This window comes from Hyperolius riggenbachi, chromosome 2 (assembly GCF_040937935.1).
Source record: "Hyperolius riggenbachi isolate aHypRig1 chromosome 2, aHypRig1.pri, whole genome shotgun sequence".
Taxonomy (NCBI): Eukaryota; Metazoa; Chordata; class Amphibia; order Anura; family Hyperoliidae; genus Hyperolius; species Hyperolius riggenbachi.
Window position 1 is genome coordinate 439,212,953 of NC_090647.1, and position 25,267 is coordinate 439,238,219.

General features: G+C 42.7%; 1 protein-coding gene across 4 annotated transcripts in view; it reads right to left on the bottom strand.

Annotated features, from left to right (window-relative positions):
- The window catches only part of ADGRG2 (adhesion G protein-coupled receptor G2), a 234,306-nt gene that overhangs the window by 96,891 nt on the left and 112,148 nt on the right, over window positions 1–25,267 (bottom strand). For 3 of the 4 annotated variants that reach the window (XM_068269981.1, XM_068269979.1, XM_068269982.1), the window contains exons 4-5: window positions 20,879–20,911; window positions 7,282–7,329 (exon numbers count right to left, since the gene is read on the bottom strand). In XM_068269981.1, coding sequence (XP_068126082.1) covers window positions 7,282–7,329; window positions 20,879–20,911 — 81 coding nt within the window. The remainder of the gene's footprint in view (window positions 1–7,281; window positions 7,330–20,878; window positions 20,912–25,267) is intronic. The other variant, XM_068269980.1, reaches the window with a different exon arrangement.

The following is a 25,267-nucleotide window of genomic DNA, read 5'->3' on the forward strand; positions in this document are numbered from 1 at the left end:
TTTTAGGTATTTGTCAGTAAAAAAAACAACGTGAAAGGGTGGCAACACTGGCAGGCTGCGTGGCGCAACGGGAAAGGTACAGGCAGCCCACCTTGGGCTTGGCAGGGGGGAGGAGCCGACGTCAGTGAGCGAGAGTAGGGTGGCCGCAGGCAGCCATAAATACGCAGTGTGTGACTGCGTCGCACTCGCAGAGCCTCTCAGCCTGAGTCAGTCCAGAGACTAGCAGACTCGCAGGCAGCCAAAGCCAGCCAGGAGCAAGCCCATGGAAGAGGGGTAGGAATGGGGTATCACATGCATGCGTAAAGAGGTGGAAGGTGTGGGTGTGATTAGGCAGGACATGGGTGTGGTTATGTGGTTGGGCGCGGTTAATTTAACCACTCCCATAGGCGCCAGAGAAAATCTTGCACCCAGGTGCCATCTCCTGTTGCTCCCTGCCCACTGAACAGTGAATTTCCAACATGCCTGGTCACCCTTCTGATTCAGAAATCAGTAAGATATTGGTCAGCTGGGCATGTTGGGGACAATAGACCAATGTATGGCCAGCTTAATACTGCATAGATGTAGTGTGTTGATGCACTAATTGCTGGTAATGTTGCTGTGTGCTGCCTGGGAAGGAGACAGGATGCATCCCTCGCCATCCTCCTGCTCAACCCCGAACATCCCCGGTAACTGGCTAAGTTACGTCAGCCTGGGTCTAGTGCGCAGAAGACCCAGACTGGATGTGACTGAGCCCGTTACCGGGGCTGATCACGGCTGAACAGGAGGCAAGCGGGAGGATGGCGAGGGACACATCCGTGTTTATCTGGCTGGAGGTAAGTAAAAAAATCTATAGTTATATTCCTCTCTGAGTCTCTTTAAGCTTCTCATTCAACTTTATAATGTGGGTTGTATGAGGCTTGTAAGCGTTTTTCCTTTGACTGGTGATGGTGTGCACATTTTATTGTGGAAGTGCAGAAAAATAAGCACAGTGGAAGCCTGTTACTTAATTTTACCTGCACTGATCTATTCATATTACGCCCGGGTTTACATAACAGGATCCTATAGGCACAGATGTCCTGGCACCCTAGACTTTGCCCTCCATGAACTTACAAACACCTGCCAAACTGCACCGCAAATGTACTGGATGGCCCAGCTGCCACTTCTCCCTTACTTCCCTTGCTCATCAAAGGTAGCTACAGGTGCCCCTTAGTATTATGTAGCCAGAGCTATCCTCAGTATTAAGTAGCTAGAGGTGCCTCCAAGTATTAGGTAGCTAGAGGTGCCCCCCAACTGAAGAGAGACCTTGTCAGTGGAATGCCGAGACCTGGGTGAGTAATCTCTAATTTACACTCCACTCAGGACTCTGCATAGGGAAGACAGGAGGGAGGCACTTGGGAAGGGTAGTGAGCCGCCCTTCCTGTAGGTCCATGAGAGCTTCAAATGTGCATTGTAAGCACCCAAAGAACGGAAGTATTTGAACCACCAACCTGTGCTGTACTCACAGCAAACTAGAGGTCACAACATAGCTGGACCCCTGGGCACTGTACCAGCAGAGATTGGCACTTCTATGAAGATGGCAGGCCAAGGCCAAACCATGTGTGCAAACGTAGTTTTTGTACATATGTGTGCATACACCCTCCCTATCTCCTGTGTGATTGATCATATTCAGGTAGGGGGACAGCTCTACATCGGCCCACGAGAGACTCCCCTCCCACAACTTAGACTGTGTTTTAGATGTTGGTACCTTATGTGGTTGAGTTTGACACTACTGCTTTAGACTATCATGCAAGCCTAAATGAGCACAAGAGACTATCCTTCGGGGAAACTGGTGTGTGGATGGAGATGGCATCAGACTTAGGCTCAACACACACCGTACAATCTTGGTTGTTCAATCTTACCACTTTCATGTAGTATAAGAGCTTATCCAATCAATCATTTAAGGTATTTTTAATCTGTTGGCCCTTATACTACATAGATTTGGTAAATCTGTACAACCAAGATTGTATTATGTGTGTGTTGAGCTTTAGACTGGTTTATTTTAAACCCAGACGCTGCACAAAAAATGGTTTCAACAACTTAAACAGATTGGGGAAGAAGATGGATGGGTTTCTTAGCAAGAAAACTATGTTTGCAAACAAGAATATTTTATATTCATTTATATTTTATATTCATTCTGTATACAGAAGGAGAGTAGATCTGGTGACTCAAATGAGATATAAAAGAGGGCAGGGCCGGTTCTAGTAACAATGGGGCCCCAGGGCAATATTAGCTCAGGGGCCCCAACAGACACTTTTCGTACAAAAAGCGGCATTAGGGACCCTTTGTTGCAGCCAAATCTCCCTCCTGGGTCCCTAAGCCGGGTGCAGATGCTCCTTCCCAATTACCTCCCAACTTAACTGTGCTTCCTGGGGCCCCTGCACAGTATTTGGCAGGGTAGCATCTCACCTGCCCGGCAGCACACCTTAGGGGCCCCTACATGCTCTGGGGCCCTGGGGCAATTGCCCCATTTTCCTCTATGGTAGCGCCGGCCCTGAAAGAGGGCTGCTGGTTATTTAACATGTAATGATTTCCTGCTCAGCAACAATATTGTTGGTGTGCTTTTATATTGCAACCAGTGATCATACACAAAGCTTAAAAAATAAGAAAAATCAGTAACAAAACAAATCATGTTAAATGTAAAAAAAAAAACAAAAACAAACATTTATCTGTACACGAGACCTTAGGCACCACAACAATCACAAAGAACAGGTAATACAGTATACCTACCCATGCTGTAGTGCTTCCCTCACAATGTTTCAGGTGCCCGCTCCGCTAATCATGTAACTCCCCAGAGCACGTTTCCTTTATAGCATACTATGCTATCAGATTTCATTGATTTTTAAGTAAATGAAATGAAAGTACAAGTCATTTGAAAGCGTTAAACTGGGAAACCAATGGCAGCTTCTCAAATGCCTCAAGCTGTTCCTAGGCAATAGATAAGTGCCTGCCAACAATGACAAGCAGCTCCCCAGTCTCTCCTGGCAGTCAAAGGCAGCTTGCCAGTCTTGAACAGTAGTTACAGGCAATCCCAAAGCTAGCCAAGTATTAGATGACAAAAATATAGATTTAGCTATGGAGTAAGGAAGGCATAGAGCTACTGTGAGGTCATGCATTGCCATACTTCCCTTCACTGGAAAGATTTCTCTTATTTCCTGTCCCAGAGACACCAGGGGCCATATGCAATTTGAGGTGATAAAAAGCACAAAGCCTGCAAGCTTCTTATCACCTTCCATTACTCAGGATTTACTCGCAAATTCAATTGACGGCTTCACCTGTGCATTGTCTGAACGTTAAGAGCATAACTCAGTTGAATAGTAGCTTTTTGCCTGAATGATGCTCCTTTGTCCCGAGCGATGTCAAGCAATATTGAGTAAGGCACTTGTGCCATTGAGCTGTCCTGCAGCACTATGGCACTGTGGCATTGCTCCCCCAGGAGATCCGTGTGCAGCTAGCATGCTGCCACCACTTACCCAACATCTGCGCTGTACGCCAGGCTTTGCTGGCACGTCGCACCCGTTCGCTGTGCGCTGCCTGTGGGACCCGTCGGGATTGGTGCAGCTGAAGCCGTCCTTTCTCTGTCTTCCCTGAGCTCCGGCGGAAGCATCTTTGAAAGCTCCCGCTGGGGCTCGCCATTCGTACCCTAGTTGGACCAATTGGAATAATTAGAATCATCATGATATGGACAGTGGCTCTGTAAGAGAAGTGGAGGCTTTTTTGCCCCTCTCTTACAGAGCACCTCATATCATGTACCATGTGGGCTTGTATGGTTAGTACGGTGGAGACCCACACAGGTTGACTCAGCCACCCAGGCTATACCAATCTGCATGGGTGGCAAGGGGTTAGGTGGCATTCCTGCTTTAAACCTTGTAAATTTTATAGGGCCCCAGGACCCTTATTAAATTCACTTTTTGTCCTAGGAGAAAACATGAGTGAATTGAATAAGGGCCTAGGATGGAAGTTTAGAGGAAATTCCTCTATTTATTCCCCAGAAAACCACAAAACACAGACAGACACAACATTTTCAATATTGTATAGTGTTTGCCATTAGCAGAAGCAGGAAAAAATAAATGCATTAACTGTGCATATTTATACATAGAGAGAAAGCATATAAAGCACAAGATATACGGTATTGTATCAGTTTTTTGTAATTACACAACGCTTCATAAAATGTCTTGAGTCATTATGGAAATTTGCCAATGTAGTCTGCTTGGTTAGCCAGTAAAAGATATCTAATTCTGTTTCCAGCAGCAAAATGCTGACATACAGTAGATTCTATTTCTTCTCTGTTTTGGCTGAAGTTTCCCAGAAAGCTATGAAGAAGGGGAAAAGCAATGGCGAGTAGTGATGCATGGCAACTGCCAGTCTCAGAACAAAACAGCTGCAGATATAAAATGCTTGTACATACACCAGTTAGTTGTACAACTAAAAGGATAACTGTAGGAATAATACACAAATCACCACAAATTACCCCCGGTTTATGACCTCAGTAAAGTTGCCCAACCCCCGCCCCCCTACAATCAGCACAAATAAAGATTCCATCACATTTGGTTAGTGCAACGTTTGTACCCATTTGTGCTGCAAAATAGATTGGTGCGGCTTCTGTTTTAAAGACAATAAAAATATTTTTCCAAATGATGTCACCCAGCCCCCCTACAATGGTGTATAGGCAGTTCTGTGTTTGTACCCATTTGCATTTCAAAAATCACTGTTCTATCTTTCTTTAATTTTTGAGATATTACAGTTTTTATAAAAGTAAAAAGTACGACCTTCACAAAAATGTTTAATACCTCAAACACTATAAAAGATAGAACAATGATTTTGCGGCACTTCCCAACTTTACCAGTTTCATGTCTTTGCACTGTTGTAGGTAGGCTAGGTGATGTTTCCATCTCAACGAGTATTGCTATTATCTTCAAAATGAAATCAGCACAAATCTTAATTTTTGAAGCACAAATGTAACACTAACCAAACATAACAGATTTATGATCTATGAAAACCCTGACTGTAAATAATAAACAGTCAGGGGTTTCACAGATCACTACAGGAGGTCAAAGTCAATAACACATTGTAATAGCTTTATTGATAAAGTTGAAATTGATTTGATATACATAGGTCTACATTTGCTGTGAGGATTATCTGAAATGTTACCCTTGCTCATGGCAACACTTTAATTATTGGTAAATTATAATTAATATTTTAGTAATATTATTTTATTAATATGTACATCTTTGAAGCAGTTAGAAGTACTATACAAGTTGGCTAGAGATAGAATACTGCATATCTCAGGAATGACACTTAGCAGTTACCCGCATCAACAGGATTATTTATTTTTGGGGGGATGGTTTAGGAATCCCAACATACTTTGTTCATTCCAAGATTATAAATGCAAAACATAATCAGGTAGGTGCTTCAAGAATTTTTTTTTTTTTTGCAATAGTATCTGTTGATTCCCTTATTTCTACCATTGGTAGAAGAAGATTTACAGATTCTGCTCTAATGGACTTCAAGACTTTGCTGTGACTTTTTCTTAATCCCTGGTATGTACAAAGCATTTGCCTTGGGTTATGTTACTTCAGGTTTAAAGAGAACCTGAGATGAAGAACACCGCAGAAGTTATATTTAACTGGGGCTTTCTCCAGCCCACTGTAGTCCATCTGGTCCCTTGGACGCCATCTGGCTCCCTCTGTTCTCCCACAGTCTGGCCTAATAAATTCCCCGACAGGCCCAGTCGTAGGCCACTGTTCATGCGCGGTCCCCAATCGCATTCCCATTTCCAGGAGCATTTTATGCAGTTCAAACAGATTGTAACTGCACTGCGCACAATCAGATGGTGCATGCAGCCAGGATTGCGTATTGCCTCACACCGGCGTAACAGAGGGGAACGGACGGAGTACCGGGGGCCAGAGGAAGCCCGAGGGGGCTGAAGGAAGCTCCAGGTAAATATAAATCCTAAGGTGTTCTAAGCTCAGGTCCTCTTTAAACCAAAATTGGGGGAAACTGCTTCAGTTTTTTCTTCAGGGTTTTTAAATAGCACTGCTTGATCACACATATCTTTTTATCACTTGGTACTGTGTAAGAAACTCAATTGGCACACTTCCAGATTCACAGGGGTGTAACTAGAGGGGAGCAGCCCCTGTGATCACAAGGGGGCCTAGAGCTGTGAGGGGGCTCCAACTACTAACCTTCCCTTCCTCCGATACAGGGGACTATACTCCAGATCAGGTGTTTTTGTGGCTACGCTTGTTATGTGTGTGAATATCATGATGGCCGCACTTGTTTTATGACCCTTGTGAGATGGGCCCCAAGGCCATAGAAGGCACCAAGTAGAGGCAAGTGAAGGGGTGTGAACTTTGAGGGGCCCAATCAAAGTTTTTCTGGGGGGGGGGGGGGGGGAGCATGAACCACAGCAATGGATCATTTGAGTAAGGCAACCTTAGACTGAATATTGATTGCGGAGTCTTCAGAGATTTTCACATAGCATACAGCAGCATACAGTACAAGACACTGTATCCACCATTCAATTCACGTTTCCACCTGAGTTTTCTCCTAGGTGATATTTTCACGCCTCATCAATAAAATTCCATTTAGGCCAATAGCAAGCAAGAAAATACTCAAAAAAGAAGATGAAAAACTATCTCCTAGGAGAAACTTAGGATAAAAAGCTTAAAGCGACTCTGTAACACAATTTTCAGCCTTTATTTCTTCTATCCTATAAGTTCCTATACCTGTTCTAATGTGGTCTGTGTTACTGCAGCCTTTTCTAGTTGCACAGTGGCTGTGTTATCTCTGTTATATGATCTAATCTTCTCTCTTCTGTCGGCTCTGTCGGCTGAGGCTGGAATGTGTGGAATGTGCTGCACTGCTTGTTCTTGGCAGAAGCTATATACACCCTCTCCAAGCTCTGTATGAGTCAGAGACTGAGCTACTCTCAAGCCTATCACACTCTAGTTAGAAGCTATGTCTTTTGTTTGTAAACACTGCATAAAACTGGCAATTACAAGCCAGGATTGCAGCAGGGAGTGGCAGAAACAACACAGAGGGGCCCAGGAGAACATAATGAATAGAATGGTATGCTTTTTATTGTAAGAATTTTAGAGTACTGATTCTCTTTAACTGAATTAAGGCCTGTGTGTCTGTACGATAGGAAATAAGGCATGCTTGCTTTAGAAGAGCCAGCACTCTGTGCTAATGCCAATTAGGATGCAAATCAATTCAATCATATTTTTCTTATAAATATCACATAAACAAACATAAATTTGTTACCGTTTGTTGATCTTTTGTGAAACATGTGAATTATTTTGTTGCTCTGACCTGTTTTGCAGAATAATAAAAAGGTAATTAGCTTTTGTCTTTTCATTTGGAAAATGTGCATATTAGATGTAAAATTATCATGTTATTATGAAAATAATTTGCTTAAAGCAACCCTGGAACAAACCTAACTAACGGCAACAGAGCACATGATATGTAATCAGAGGATACCTACAGTGAAAATTGCTTGTCTACAGCATATGATGTTGATATTGTGTGTACAATCTTGTACAACTGTATCACTTCAGCACTGTATAAGATCCATGAGGTGGAGGATGCTTCATGGAGAATGTTTAGGTTGATCTTTGTATTACATGTTAGTGGTATGACAGGACCAGACTGTACAATCAAAATCGTATAGAGTATGGGCAATAAAAAGGTGGCCATACACAGCTGATATTTTGTAAAGATTCAGTCACTTTGTTTCAATCTGCCAGAGATCTAGTGACCCCAACAAATCCTGTCAGTATACTTCAAGTTGATTTTCTATAGTTTGTCAATCATATCACAGAGGTAGGGGAAACAGCAGCCATGGACTGGCAGCCATGTAACATCATACTGCAATAAAGCCTTATGTGCAAACACGAGGACTGCCGCCCAGGGGGACCAGGACTCAATCTCGCAAGTGATAGTTTTGGTCTGAGTGCTGTACAGAAGTGTCGTTATCTTGAAGCCAAGCGAGTAGTGATGTGTTCTGTTGCTATGGTGGGGAGGGAGGGGCAAGGTGTTAGGGTGCCCATACATTACTCGATTTTGCAGGCCGATCAAATTTTCAAAAATTTTATCAAATCGTTCCCCAAAGTATATGTACCCATGCTATAGACACTGGAGGAGGCGCCGGGGTCATGTGGTACAGGTACTTGGGGTGATCCCGGACAATGAAGGAGGCCAGGAGTTGTGCCAGTGGACAGGCGAGCCTTTAACTCACACCACGGGCATGGGGGGAGATACACCTGGGGAGTGGCTGGCAGAGATGGCAATTTCCAGTAGATTTAATCTATTTCAATCTATTGGAAGTCTGTCTTTGGTGTGTGGGCAGGCATTAAATCCCTCTGTGATCAAATTCATTCAGAGAACGATCTATCTGATGATCGATCTGGTGGCAGATCAACAGGTATATGGGCACGTTTTACATTGATCAATACATCCTAGTCGATTCCAATAAAATAGTAATCGATCGATTGTTGAATTGGGTCATTATCACCCTGTGTATTTACTACCTGCAGTTTTTCATAGTCTTAGAGAGTGCAGTATGTGTAATAATGCAAACTGAAACTGAAAGCTAAGCTCCTGGGACATTCCACTGACCCGAGGCCTGGGACCCACTGGAGCATTTTTGCCAGTGTTTTTTGGATTGTGAACAATCTGACAATTCCAAAAAGTGCTCTGCCAATGTTAGTTAACCGGGGACCCAAATCTGTGAAAGTGATTAGGCCAGATCACTGCTGTGGTTCCTGCAGCATTTTTGTATTGATTGTGCAAAAATGCAACAGATAGCAGCACTGCAAAAAGTTTAATACACTTACCGGATTTCCTGATGTCTCCTGATGTCTGACTTCTGGAGGGGCTACATGCCGGAAGTCGGACATCAGGAGACCCATTATACAGGTTTTACAAAAATGCAAATTGGAAGCGTGCTTCCAAATGCCCTCCCCCCCCCTCCCCCGATCGTAAATCACCCAAGGGACTGCTGCACAAAGCGCTTTAAGCAATTTCAAGCGCAGTAGCGATCCCTAGTGGGGCCCAGGCCAGACAGTCAGTGAAATAATTCAACAAGAGGAAAGTATGAAAGACTGGAGGAGATCTTTCTTCTGACACTGGGGGATTTGTTTGTCACTATCACAGAGCAGCTTTCACTAAAGGTATCATCACAGATTTCATTATCATATCATTACATGACTAATTTACTATGCTCAGGTTTATTTCAGGTTCACTTTCAAACAGCAGTTCAAAGAAATGTCTTAGGTGGAGGAAGTCTGTGATAGTTGGTTGCTCCTGGAAACACTAAACTTTTTTCTGTTGGTGAGAGCTTCAGGGTCCAGCTCTTTTCCTGTACATCTGCCTGTGAAGCAGGTACATCTGCTGCAGTTAATTTTTTGTGCATAGCATTGGCAATACGGGCATGCATTTGGCTATGTGGTCAGTGATTGGCTGTGAGCGGTAATTTGGATGCTGTGCCAGCAATAAAGATATCAGCAGGTTCATTAAAATGCTGACTTTTGGGAAGTAAAGGTCTTTGGTTTGTAAACGTCTGGCGTACAAACCACCTGCTGTTAGGAATGTTGTGCCCTCCCAATGATGTCACTTCCAGGATGAAGGCCTCAGGGACAGAGACCGCATGGTGCTTCCTGATGCGGTGTGGTACATCGTTGGTGGTGAGAAGGGGCCCTGGTGGGTAGCGGCACAGCGGCAGCAAGGTGGGCTGCAGAAGGAAAGAGGAGGGACAGGAGGAGGCACAGAAGGACAGGAAGAAACACACAGCAGGCACAGAAAGGCAGGAGATGGCACAGAGGGGGCACAGAAGGACAAGAGGAGGCACAGAGAGACAGAAGAAGCTCAGGGGGACAGGAGGAGGCAGAGAAGTGGGAAAAAAGGAGGTACAGAGGGACAGGAAGGGACATAGGGAGCCAACTAGGAGCCACAGAAAGACAGAAAGAGGCACATAGAGAGCACAAGGGGACAGGAGGAGGCACAGATAGGGCACAAGATGAAAGAAAGAGGAACAGAGAGACACAGGGTGAAAGGGGGAGGCCCAGAGGGAGCACAGGATGACAGGAGGAGACAAAGGTGGCACAGGATTACAGGAGGAGGCACAAGCAAACAGGAAGACGATAGTGTGTGTGTGTGTGTGTGGGGGGGGGGGGGAACTATAGGCACAGAGGGACAATAGGAGCACAGATGGGATCAGTAGAGGCACAGAAAGGGACACGGGTGGCACAGGGGGACACAGTAATCCAACTTACATATAAACTTAAAATCTAAACTGAGAAGGATATGGATTTTTCCTTTTAAAATAATACCAGTTGCCTGACTCTCCTGCTGATCCTGTGTCTCTAATGGCTCATACACACGGGCTACAACTGTCGCCGCAACCACATGGCACGCGCGTGTTGCGGCGACAGGTCGCCCGTGTGTATGAGGCGCGCACCCCGAACCATCGCTAGTCGCTGCTGTCGCCAGGCGATTGGCGCGGCCAATCGCCGGCAACAGCTGTCGCCTCAACTTCGACGCAACTGTCGCTAGTCCGACGTGTGTATGCGGAATAGCGACAGCAACTCCATACACAATGTATGGAGCTTCCGGCGAGGGGATGGCGGGAGGGGGGGGGGGGGGGGAGGAACCTTCGGTGGAAGCTTCCGCCGAATCTGTGTGCCGTGTGTACGGCTGTTGCACAGAAGGAGCTGGCGACGAGCTGTCGCTTTTTTTTTTTTTTATGGCTCAAGCCACCGCTGTGGCTCATGTGTATGAGCCTTAATACTTTTAGCCACAGTCCTTCAACAAGCATGCAGATCAGGAGCTCTGACGGAAGTCAGACTGGATTATCTGCATGCTTGTTTCAGGTGTGTGATTCAGCCACTACTGCAGCCAAAGAGATCAGCGAGACAGCCAAACAACTGGTATTTTTTTAACTTCCCTGGCGGTAAGCCCGAGCTGAGCTCGGGCTATGCCGCGCAGGGAGATATCTCAGCCCCTGGTGGGGCGATTTTGACCATGTAAAGTGCTGTGCGCGCGATCGCCCGCACGCAGCGGCAGAAGAGGGCCCCCCCCTGCCAGAGCCCTGCGCTGCCCGGCCCAATGAGTTCCGGGCAGCGCTATGGGCTGGATCGAGTGCGCCTGACGTCAGGACGTCGGCTGACGTCCATGACGTCATGCCGATCGTCGCCATGGCGACAGGAGAAGCCAAACAGGGGAACGCGTTATATACGCGCTCCCCTGTTTGCTATTGATGCCGGCGACGATCGCACTAGAGGGCCACATGCGCTCTCTAGTGGTGTTTCATGTAGCTACCACTCTGGTAGCTTTACATGAAACTAAAAAAAAAATAATTTAAAAAAAAAGGTTTTTTGCCGAGTTGAAAAAAAAAAATTAACCGCCAGGGAGGTTAAAAGGAAACATCTATATCCCTCTCAGTTAAGGTTCCCGTTCAGAACGAACCTACAGTCCCTATCTCATTCTTTAACCACAGTCTACCTGTACACAGAGCCAAACACCCACATCCATGCCAAGCCGCACAACTTCTAAATTGTAGGGATGCCTGTCAATGTGCTATTCTTATTATGTGACACATTTGTTTTGCTAATTTCTTTTTCCACTCACTAGCAGAGTACTAGGAGGAGACGCCAAACCTGGAAGCCTCCACTAAAAGAAATAATGGATAGTCACAATACTGGATTCATTTCTAATACTGACAAACACCCCACCAAACACATTTCAGTAAATTTGATATAATTATTAATTAAATAGACACTATAATAATTCTAGATAGTCTCTAAAATATAGTCTTATTTACTTAAATTAATATTAAACATAATTAAACACACAATTTGATGAGACTATCATCATTTTTGTTTGTAAATCAGGCATCTGCACATTGGCTGGAAGTTTTTAATAGCTTGTAAGCACACCAGGCTACTGCTGCTTGCTGCCCACTTGGGCTCTACAGACCATAGGCTGAAGTCTAATAAAATCCGGATTGCTCCAGGTTGCTGTACAATAAACTGAGTCGCCATGTCAGGATCTCTGTACCTGTTTCCCATTTGGCCACAGTCAAAATGCTGCTGGCATCTTGTTGATGATATCTCAGATTTATATCATTTTGCAGTAATTTTCTGTGAACACCTCTTTCCCGATAATTAAGGTATAAGTCACACATATGTATGTTTCACATGAGTGCAGTATTGGCTGGAGCGTTCAGTATCAGCCATGATATAACGGGGACAAATAATTAAGGATTCAACCAAATTGAGGAGGGACTACACAAATAAAGCATCTGCTCTCCTCTTCTGGGGCAATAGAAGACAGAGTGCTTATTATTCAAGGTAATACTAGCTCTTACGTATGAAGTGTCTAGCTTTGCTACAGTTTCTGGTTCTTTTTCAGCAACCCATCAGCTTCTTTTAGGTTTCTAGGACAGGTTAGAACTGGTTTGGGGTAAGGTGGATCCCAATTAGTTGCTAGGAGAAGACCAAAAGTTCTTCTTCAGGCATTTCCCAAATATAATTTCGTAATTCTTTTTTTATACCTTATCAATTTATACTGCATGTGATTTAGGGTGATAAGTCCAAGTTAAAATCTGGGTCAGAAGTCCTGCCATTTTCATACTTTATCATCGGTACATCCACAGATGCAGTTGAATCCATATGAATTTAGAAAACTTCCATACTTCAATTTGAATAATCGTTATGTACTAATCAGTGATAAATAAAAATGTCAGTCTTATTTTCGTTGAAAGCATTTTTTTTTCTCTTAGCAAAGCAAGCTAGCTTAGCTTAGCAAAGTAAGCAAGTCATCATATGTTATACTAACCTATTTATAAGCACAACTAAACAATATTCAAATTAAGCATATCAGCAATTACATGAGCATAATTCTTTTGGATTATTGTCTTCAATAATTGACAAATTTCAAAAGTTCTACTTCTATATATTTTGCATGAAAAGTAAAATTTAACTTTTTGTTGAGGTGGAATCTAAATTATCAACACAAACTTGTTTAGTTGTATTTTCTGTGTGCTTTGCTTCAAAAGTGTACAAATTAACCACTGGCAGCTTTGGCATAAAGACAATACAATCCTTTTACAGTACAATACATGAACTAACAACAGAAAAATTAATTTTTTTTTAGGTTTTTGAGTACGTTGGTGAAGCAGAATAATTTCCACAAATGCTGCATTACTGAATGCAAGACTTTTTGTTTTTAATTTTTTTTTAATATATATACACAATAATATTAGTATTGAAAATGTTAACAATAATACACATGTAGTATATAAAGTTTGCAACAGCACACCAATGTAATACAAAAGAGTAACAATATTGCAGGTTTAACAGTAATACATCTGGTATGTATAAACATTACAACATCGCACAAAATATAATATTCCGATTGTGACATTGTGTTGAAGCTGAGATTATTTCTATAACATTATACACCAATGCAAGGCTCTTTAAATGAAACTCTATTTAATTTTTTTTTTTTTTTTACTTCTCAGATAAAGTAGGGAAGGTTTAACATTTCTCTTATGTTTGTACTGCTGTCTGTATCCTCACTTTTGAGTTTCCTCCCTTAGCTCCCTTTCTCAGTGACACAAGAAATAGGAGGAATTTCTCCATTGGAATGTGGAGTGTCAACTTTGATAGTCATTACTAAGGATGAACAATGAAATATAATTTAGAGTTAATGAAAATTGTATGGAAATTTTATGCAAATGGATACAGCTTGAAAATGGAACAGTCAAATGCAGCTCTAGCATTTGCAAATTTCCAAGCTGCACTAATTTGCATAAAAGTTGCATCAACTCCATATTATAAGCATCTCTTTGACCATTACTAGCTATCAACAATCTGCAGTTACTCTTTGAGTAAAATCCATAAAATATTTATAGTTCACACTCTGGGATCTGCATGTCAGGAGAATGTTCTACTCATTGCTATCCATCAGCCACCTGGTGTGCTAATTTTCAAATCTTACTTTGTGCTGCTAATCTGTGCAGTATCCATAGCAGCTGGAAAACTGCCATCTCTGTTCCTTTAAAACAATCCTCTTTGCCTGGCTGTCACACTGATCTTTTGACTTGAGTATTGATTGAATCACACCCTTGCAGGAATTATGCAGTCATTAAAGTTAGGCCTCTTACACAGCTACGAGGCATGTCACCCAGCGGGGATCGGCGATCAGGAATAATACTGAAAAGTACTATTTCTAGATGTGTTATGGAATTAGATCAGATTTAGGAAGCACTTTCTACAAGAAATAAACTAGGAAACTAACCCACAGTTACATCTTAGTACACTTCAACAAAATCTGATCATTTCGAATGACAAGGATAGTCTTTTCAATTAACAGCTAAGTGAAGTGAAAAGTATGAGTATTAACTCTTCCAATAACTTGGAAACCAGTCATTTTTTTAGCTATTAATTTTAAGCTGCAACATTTTTTTGCATATCAAAAGAAGTCTACATAATATGATTTTTTTACTGCATGTATAAGGTTTCCCTATTTACAAGGCTGGGTGGTGGACAGTGTGTTCTTACAACTTCTTGCCCTAGAGTAGTGGCTATTCTCATAATTCATTTAGTTGCCAGGCTATTTGATGTATTGGAACAGCTCACACTGGCCAAATGCAAGAAGAATCTCTAAGGGGCTATCAGGCTCACTTTGTGTTTCCTTTTGCTTGCTTTGATCATATGGAAGTATGTAGAGTTTTGATGGATATGCCATAGCGAATGTCCTTCTTTGTCCAAACATGTATTTCTGCTCAAAGGATTGTAGCCTTGTCTAGACACTTTGCAATGGCTGGGTGTGTAGTCTTGCCTCTTGGCATGAGAATGCTATTTATTTCCAACTTTTCATATGTCCTCCAGGTCTATTGCTCCAGCTAGTAAAAGCATGCATAAATACTATTATTTTGCAATTTTATAGGATTTTGGTAATCCATTCAATCACTTGTTACTCCAACATCAACAAATCTTCCAAGTGGCCTACTATAATGAAACGGTTATTATACAAAACTTCTGTTGGAGTTTGGACTTCCGCCATCTTGACTGTCATCCAAATTTCCTGAAGTCTAGGATGGGAGGTGTTGGCAAGTGACGGCAGGCAGTTGACTCTTTCACTGTGCATGGGAGATTCTATTATGGGTATATCGCACAGTGCCGACTAACCATGTGACATCACATGTGACATGACAGCCTTTCTTTCATGTGTCAGGCTGGATGCCATGCAATAGTTTCCATGTAGCTCTGTATGAAGGATTATGTTATATTACATTTGAGTAGACAGCATCCATCAAATAAAGAATGAGGACTAATGTTTAGTTACAATCCTGAAATTTTAAAGTGAGAAAGTCTGTTTTGCCTAGTTAACCTCAACCTCTGGTTTGCAAGCTCACCATTACTTCTGAAACTTCAAACTGGTTCTGAAAGCAACTATTTAATGTTACAAGTAAAGAACTTTCTTATTTCATCAGAGTAGTGGCTACCTAGAGATCAGACAAAATGAAGCTATGGGAAACCTACTAACTGGTAATTATGGATTTTGGTAGCAAGGAAACTAAGTGGTGGATCACCAGACTGATGGCTGGATCACATTAATTCCTTTTCACTATTCACAATGTTTCACAATTTTAAAGTAGAACTATTCAAAAACACGACGCATCCTAAACCTGTAGCAACTTTACAACAGTGACTATTTTTAAAGTTTTACTCTTCAGAAGTACAGAATTTTAAGAATATCACATTGAAAATTGTGATAAGAAAGCCTATACATGTGACTATCTACTCTTCGCTAACCACTCAATCTAGTAAATAACTGATTACTGCCTATTCAGAAATCATTTGTGGCGTAGCGGTCATTTTACCACCTTGTACCAGTAGATCTCAATCACATTTCAACAGTCCCTCCCTTCTTGCAAGTGTTATTAAATGTACATACAAGCCTTTGTTACTTACGTTTAACCTCTGAACGAATCCAGTAACTATTGCTAAGAGGTGTGACACTGCAATCAGACGAACACGGTGGAAATGCTATTGTGCGATGGTTCTTCTGTTTGATCTTTTGTTACTGGCAAGATAGGCCAGATCGCCTGCTTTTGTCACATTAGATCAGTTGGTTGGCCTAGCATGCACACTGTGCAATGTGCAGATTCAAACGATTGCATACTAGTTTGTCTGATCACTCAGCAACTGATAAAATGATAACTGCTCGGTACTTCCCAATTGGTTGGCAAAATAATTTACTTCTGATTGTTTGTGGAACCGAAATGAATATTGGATTGGTTGTACAAGCCCTAACAGGGAATTGGTGGTCTATAAAACAATCTGATCTTGATGGTTTATTTCGATTTAAGTGGCGGATGAGGACTTGCTGATTTGCCAGCTTTAATTTCTACCAATGCTTGATTTGCATAGAACATGGTTCATATGGAAATAAGATGCAAATTACAACTTATTGACCCCTTCAGGCATTTATTTTAAACAAGAGTTTGTTTTTATAAGCTATTATGGTGTGTCTAACCTACTGGGACAGAGCGAGAATTGTGATTGTAATTCTGCTTCAAATCAATAAGTTAGGGTTGAGTACACTAAGACTATGCAGATGTACACACAGCAAACACACACACACACACACACACACACACACACACACACACACACACACACACACACACACACACACACACACACACACACACACACACACACACACACACACACACACACACACACACACACACACACACACACACACACACACACACACACACACACTATATATAAAAGTACACACACACACACACACACACTATATATAAAAGTACATTTACAGACAGATTCTCATCTACATTCAAGTTCTTCTTCAGATCATTTGTGAAAAGTACAAATATTGGCTTGGAACGGGAGTGGGTGATAATAGATATAAAACCATGTAATCTTAAAGAAAAATAATTGTAATAAAAATGGCAGAAATGCAGTTTTGAGCCAATACTATTATGGTATGAACATGTTTTTTCCAGTTAGATCTTGATATCATGCTATACAGAGGAAACCAATTAAAATGCTAACAAATACAAAGGCTATTTAAAAAAACATAAATTAGCACCAGCTAACAATGTAAATGCAATAAGAGCACACACAGACCATTTCATTTTAGGCCCTCTCCTCATCTGAATTCATTAAGAGTCATAGGGTTGAGCTGTCAAAATGATCAAAATTGTTTTTGCACTGAAAAGAAAGCAATTTTGCATAAAATGTAAAAAATGTAATTTTCCCACTGCACGCGATCCCATCCGCGTTTCGGGAACGCGTACAGGAGGCAGACACGCACAACATCAGACAGTGCATAGACTGCACTGTCTGATGTTCACACTGCATGCGTTCCGGACCAGTGCGGTCCGGGAACGCATGGTGCACACATTTTTTGCAGAAACGCGGGGCTGACCCATTCACTTCAGTGAATGGGATTAGCCACGCAACGCATAGGAACGCGGATGGCATGCGTTCGTATGTGTTGCGTTCCGAACACACGGCCATTCGTGTTTCATAATGCGAACGTGGCCTAAATCACATATAGATTAGTGCAGAAGTTGTAACCAACCTCTTCCCAAAGTATATGAAGAGGATATTGAACAATAGTAACAGCTCCTCCCGCCTTCCCCTTCCCTGGAAAATGCTTATTGAGTAATAGGTTCTGCTATTTATACATGGAAGTGATGTATCATTGGTACTCTAGGATTGGTACACAAAGCCCATGATCGGCCACTGGAAACCTAAAAACCATGGCTTATTATTATATCTGAACCTCATCATGGGTGGAGTTGAGATCATGAGGAAGGATCTACAGCTTTGTTATTACGTATTCATATAGTGCTGACATTTTTCAGATCAAACAAATCATGTCACGACTGTCCCTCAGAGGGGCTCACAATCTAATCCCCACTACAGTTATGGACTTATGCCCTTACTGCAGAATAAAGGTATGTAAACCTAACCTGATTTTTTGTAATACATAAGGACCCCTCCACACTAAGGGCTATATGCAATTCACTTTTTTACTTGAGTTTTCTCCTAGGAGGTAATTTTCATCTTCTCTAAAAAACAACTTTTCAGCATATTACAATTAAAAAATACCCAAAAGTTAGTTAAAAAGTACTATCAAATTTATTTTGAGTGTTTTCTTGCTTGCTGGTGGTTTAAAATGCATTTTATGGCAAGGTGAAAAAATATCACCTAGGAGAAAAGTTAGGTGAAAAAGTTATTTGCATTTGGGCCTAAGTGTTTCGTCGCAACAGACAAACTAAGTGTTTTGTTGCAACAGACAAAATCATCACAACGCGATACAATGATATTTCTATGAGGTTTTCACATTTAGGGCCATATGCAATTCACTTTTTCACCTGAGTTTTCTCCTAGGAGATAATTTTTCATTTTTGATTTGGGATAACTTTTTAGCACTTTGCAATGGCAAACGTATCAAATAGTAGGTAAAAAGGTATTATCAGAATTATTTTGAGTATTGGTTTGCTTGCTGGTGGTTTAAAAGGTATTTTATTGACAAGTTCAAAAAATATAACCTAGGAGAAAACTCAGGTGAAAAAGTGAATTGAATACGGCCATAGTGTGGTGGGATGCAGTGTGGCAATATCCACTGCAGGAACAGGCAGCATGCTGGGAGTTAACTGGGCAATACATGCATTTACAGTGGTAATGAAGCTTACTCACATTGTACTGTAACCTTCACAGTATAGTCGCATTGCATGTCAAGCACATGGTGCGACTTTCCAGCAACATAGTGGTGCAATCGTATTACAACACAACCTGCACAGTGTGAAACCCTTAGGTTCAATATAAACATGGAATCAAAAGCTTTTAAATGCTAGGGCAACACAATCAACTTTTTAGATGAAATATCGCTTGTACATGTCCGCTCTTTTTCCAACCAATGCCAAGTGTGGTATGTGATCAATCTAACTAAATTTACAAAAAATAGTTACATTTCTTTTTGTTTTTAAATTGACACTTGTAAACAATAGGGGTGGTACTAATGTCATGGTCTATGGTAAAGGTTGGCATTCTCTCGTCATAACCCCATTTAATCCCTTCTGAAAAGCGATGCTTGCCTCTTGCACTTTGCTACGGCCAGTTTTTACACTGGTGCAGTGCAGGGATCCCATGGCATGGCAGCCTGCCATGCGATCACTGGACCAAACAGTCGTTTAAATGACCCTGCGGCAGAGTACAACGACAGGGTATTATGCATAGGCCTGCCCCCATTCCACCCCTGTTCAGTGAACAGGGCTGGTTCAAGTAACATTTGGGCCCTAGGGCAGAATTAGTCTGGGGGCCCCCAACAGACACCTCGACCAAAAAGCTTCATTAGGGGCCCTTTGTTGCAGCCAAATTTCCCTCCTGAGCCCCTGAGCTGGCTGCTGACCCTCCCCCAATCACCTCCCAACTTAACTGTGCTCTCTAGGACCTCTGCAGTGTCTATGTCAGTGTAGTGTCTCACCTGCCCGCCAGCACAGATGAGACGCTACTCTGCCAAAGACTCTGCAGAGTCCCTGGGGAGCAACATTTAAGATTGGGGAGGGACACCTTGGGGGCCCCTACAGGCTCTAGGGCCCTGGGCAATAGCCTATTTTTTCCTATGGTATGGTTTTCCTATGGTTTTTCCTATGGTAGCTCCAGCCCTGTCAGTGCACCAAACTGAGCGCCGTCGTTCACATTCACTACGTCGCCGTAGACTTGCATTGCTGCATAATCCATGCGGCGGCCACGGCTCATGCGGTAACACACGGATTTCTGTGCAGCTGGACTGTGGCAATAATTCTACTTCTGGCGCAGTGCATCACGTACGTTTGAACGGCCCCATAACTTTCATTGTGGCTCCTTGTGGTAAATGTATGTACCACAGCACCACAGTGTGAAAGGGGTCTAAATGCATTTCAGTTTTAGCAAATAAAAAAAGACTGTTTTAGTGAAAAGACTCCAATATAAAACACACCCATTCACACAGCTCTATACTGATAAAACAAATATCTGAGTAAAAATAGTAAATAGTTAAGTCATTTCTTTCTGTGTCCCTGTTGACTCTAGTGCCAGTTAAATGACTTCTGAGATTCCAAGTCAGAAAATGTGGGAATCTTGGCAATAGGAAAACAGAGGACAGTTAAAACCTTCCTAGACAATCAACATGCTTCCTTCATACCACTGAGGGTGGCCACTAACGATCCAATCTTTTTCATCCAATCTTACCATTTCTATGTAATATAAGGGACTGCCTATAGTATCTATTCAATACATTCACTCAGTTTACTCTTCTACTACATAGATTTGGTAAGATTGGATGAAAAAGATTGGATTGTTAGTGGCCACCCTAAACTGAGTTATACCGACACCTGTGTAACTACTTGGACATTTTGAAAGGTTGCCATTCACCATTCATTCCCTGTCCTGTAGACACCCATAATCTCCGACAGGCACTGAGGTGAAATCTCAGCATCCTTCTGAAACAGACAGCAGTTAGAAAGGCAATAAAGGCCAGAGAAATGTACCAGTTCTTCTCTTCATCAAAAACCAGGAGGCAGTTTTGGTACAGGTAGTGTTAGACCATCTGTTTGGATTGTACTGCTGTTTTTTGCTTCCTGTGTTTGTTAAGTATTTTTTATAGATCATATAGAACAGTTCCAAATCTAATAGCATATTTTCAAAATGGTGTGAGATTTTAAATTCCACTATAGTGTGTTCTGGTGCTGTACATTACTCCATATAAATACCTCACATAATACAGACATATCACGTATTTACTGACAAATTGAGCCAATAAGACAACTTACCTAACACTGGGCTGTCTGACTGTGGTGGTTTAGCTATAGAAAGAAAGAAAAAGAAATTATCACTTTGATTAGAGCAGCATACACATGTACACCATGTTCCCCACAAGGGGGCAATCTTCACTAAACTTCAATATTGCTTGCCTTCAGCAGAAATAGAACTACAGTCATTTAATCCATAAGTTATTTTATGTATGGGAAATGCTGGGTTGGAAGTTTTCATATTTTCATTGATCTCAAACTCATGTGACCATTAGGATTTTTCTTTACAAATGGAACACTTATTGTTCACCAGACAATTAGTATTAAACTGTTCCAAAGCTGCAAATTGCAGCTCTGGACACAGATCTGGAAATACCCTTTGAAAAGTAAGGTCTAGTAGTACATACAGACAGACACATGACAAACCTTTTTGGCATTTGATCATTATGATTCACTGACGAGTATATACAAAAGATTGTACCGGACCGATTCCTCCCACGCCGTCTTCCTCTGCCTTCCCTTTCTCCTTTTGGAGGTCCCTTAAGTTTGGCCAGTTGGCACATGCGCATTGCGGCTGCACGCGCCTCTGTCTCGCTCCCCCAGCAGGGAGCGTTCTGTGCCTGCTGGGAGCCGGGTTACGCATGTGCAGTGCGCCCTGACTGCCCAGGCTAACGGGTCTTCTTGCAGGAGAAAGGAAAGGCGGAAGAAAAAGGTGTGGGAACGATCGGTGCAGAGGGGGTTGGAGCAAGGGCGTAGCAATAGCCATAGCAGCTGCATGGGGCCCTGGATCAGAGGGGGCCCAGGTGGTACTTGATGTCTTCACCATTAACTTTTTTGTGTTCCTCCACCCTATGAATTTGTATAGGTGCTCATGCACTATATGCAGTGTAAATTGCATAAGAATTTATATTGCCCAATTAACTCATATCCATAGGATAGGGGCAGGTGGCATTGCTCAAGAATGCCTACGTTTTATGGCCCCATGAAAGTTTTGCTATAGAACCCCATAACCTCTAGCTACGCTGGGCTGGAGGAATCCCCAGGCATGTATACATCTTTTGCATATACTCGTCTCAGGGTCACTTTAAGTAGAAGGAAGCCCCTGGCAATTTAATGAAGCTTTCCTCGCTGTCCTTTTGTCCCCTGTTGCTGCTCAGGGACCCTCCAGCTGATCAGGGCCGCAATCCTCTTCTAGCACACGCATGGCCGTGCTGCAGCTGCATGAGAACGGCGGCGCCTGCGGAGTAGCATAGAGCTGCATGCACAGGAGTGGCTCTGGCCTACTGCGCAGGCATTACTCTCAAAGATGCAGTATTCCTGTGTTTGTGCTTGAAGAGGAGTGGACCTCAATCATATTACCGACAAGCCCTTGTCATTAATATTTGGAGGGTTCACGCTTGGCAAAAGGGGACCAGAGGACAGTGAGGGAAGCCTCATTAGGATCTAGAGGCTTCCCTCTTCTTAGGTAATTAGGTGATTTTGTACCTGAGCTTTGGTTTAGTTATTTAAAGTGTACCTGAGATGGGGGTGGAGAAAAAAAATATACATAGGTGGGGCTTCCTCCAGACGCAAGCAAGGCATAAAACTATGAATCTCAGGGTATAGTGCAAACGCACTGGTGGAGGAGAGGACTGACTCCAGCAGGAGATGTGGGGCACAAAGCAGGCGTAGCTCCGAGCAACCACAACAACACTTAACAAAGGTTGCTCAGCGCAAAAACAGCGCTGAGCGTTCTTAACCAGAACTCAGAGAGCAAAGGACAGGCTGACAGAATGAATGCTTGCTAATCTAGTCACTCCTCAGTGACAGCAAGCATTCACAAACAGGACAGACTGGAACGAGGCAGCCACTCGCGACTGCAGCGATGGCTTACCTCGCAAGAACAGGACTGGAAGGATTCGCTACTCCTCCGCAGGAGATGGCGCAATCCACAAGACAAGACAAAGGCAGAGCAAGAAACAAGTAAAGGAAATACACAAATATATACAGTAATCCGCGTCGCAATATGGAAAATAACAAACACGCTAGTATGCATATATATTTGCAATGAACCAATATATGACGCAACACTAACTAAGATGCAATAATCCGCAACGCAATATGGAAAATAACAAACGCGCTAGTATGCGTATATATTGGCAGAGAACCAAAATATGACACAAGACTAGCAAAATAACAAATCTAACTGAGATATGAATATACTGGAGAACCAATATATATGCACGTATCAGGAACTAACTAAGGTCCCAAAGGACACACATAAACAAAGATTGAGACAAACGGAATGAACGCTTGCTAATCCAGTCACTGCCTCAGCGACACCAAGCGTTCATATGTAGACAAACACACAGGAGTGAGATAGTCAATAGCAACCGCAGCTATATGACTAATCTCCAGGAACAGGACTGGAAGGATTCACTGCTCCTCCGCAGGAGCCAGTGCAATCCACACGAGAAACACGAGAACCAGGAACAGAGGTCCAGGAGTAACAGTTTAGACAGACTGAGACTGAAACTATGACGGGCGGGGAGCACAGCAGGAAATGGGCAGCTGCAACAGGCAATGTTTGAATTCACAAGAGCATCTCAAGCTGCCATGAACTGCAGAGCTATTGCAGATGGAATCAACCCTTAATGTGAGTGCAAGCAAAACTATGCAAGCAAATGCATGTAAAGAAATCAGAACTGCTTGGCTGCAGTACATCTGCAGCCAGCAGTACATGCTGCAAAAGCGATCATGACAGTAATTTGCGGATGATTCAGGAGTCAGGCTGGAGGAGGCTGGCGAGGGAGGGATCAGGCCTGTAACCTGCTTGCTTTTATGTGGCGAGAGTATGGAGCCCTCGTCTGTGTGATATCGGTGCATAGTGAGGGTTGCTGAAAGGTTAATGGGTTTGTGGAACCACTTATGATGATCTTCAGCCCACAGAACCTTAACCCCCTTGGTGTTATGATTCTTTCCGGATTTTAGGGTCTAAAAGCGATGCAATTTTTTTGCACCCTTTCAGACCTGGAAAAAATCATGCTGCCAGGGAGATCTGCAGCAGTTCCAGCAATCACTCACCTCCCTGGGCTCCATGCCTCCATTCTCCGGGTGGCGCTGCAACTCTAAAGTGAGATTGCTGGCTGTCGTCATGACGACAGCCGGCGATCTCACCAACAGGAAGCAGAGCCCCGGAGGAGAGGAAGAAGAATGCCAGCTGACGTCGGGATCCCCAGGAGGTATGTAGAAACGCTCCCGCTGCGCGCATTGCTCTGCATACAGTCTCCAGCGGCTACCCCGAGCAGAGGTCGGGATTGCCGTTCTTAGCTGCAGTTTTTCGCCCCGACCCTAGCTCGGGATTACCGCCAAGGAGGTTGAAGGGCGAATATTGGGAATAATTGTAAAATTTAAAGTGCATGTGTGTGCATATGAATGAAATGTACATTTGTTCCAGAGTAAGATGCACTATATGTTTCTGACAAAATAGTATGCACGTGAGCAGGGCCAGCATCTTTTTATAGAACCTGTCTATAGAGTGCTTTTGTAAGGAATAAATCAAATAACTGAGAATCCCGCATGAGGATTTGGACTAGTCCAAAAACATGTCGCATCGGTTACATTTTTACTGCCTACTGTAAGTGACAGCGACATAAGAGAAAAGTAATTTATAGTGCATTTTACTCTGGGAAAAATATATTTTTTATAGACATGCATTATTTTTCATCATAATGGTACTTTAATAAATGAGTCTCATTGTGGCCTTAAAGAATCAGTTGCATTGTATAAATCAGCCTAATTGTAGCTTTAATACGTCAGTTGTATAGTTCTCTTGTGGTCCAGTAAGGTCACTGTGATTCCACATGCAGTCTGCCAATATAGCCAGTAACTACTCCATGAAGTATAACCAATTCCTCAAACTATGTCGAGAAATCTGCATCCTAAGCCTCTGTTTTCCATGTGAGTCATTCACTCCCCATGTGAAATCTGCAAGTTTCCAGATCTCACTGATGTTGGCTTGGCGAGTCCATGCTGCCTTTACAAGGAACATCTAACTAACAAACTACACACAAAACAGACATAATTAATTACTTTTACAAATAAAAAAAATGCATGTGTGGTTCAGGTCATAACCTGATTGCCACTATGTCTAAGATTGGAATTCTCCATAAGACATGGAGAACATTGCATTCCCCTGCGGCTTATGAAGAGGATTGCTACACTGCCTGTGTCTTCTACTTATGGGAGCAGCACAGAAATTGCTTGCTTGCACTATTTGTGATAAAACACAAGAGAAAACCCTGCTCTGCCTGCTGTATGTTAGCACATTGCTTGACATTGCTGCAAAAAAAAATAATACAGTTTCACTTATCTTGCACAGGTGGGGATTGCCTGTTGTTGGATATGTGTTCTTGACGGTTGTTTGAGAAG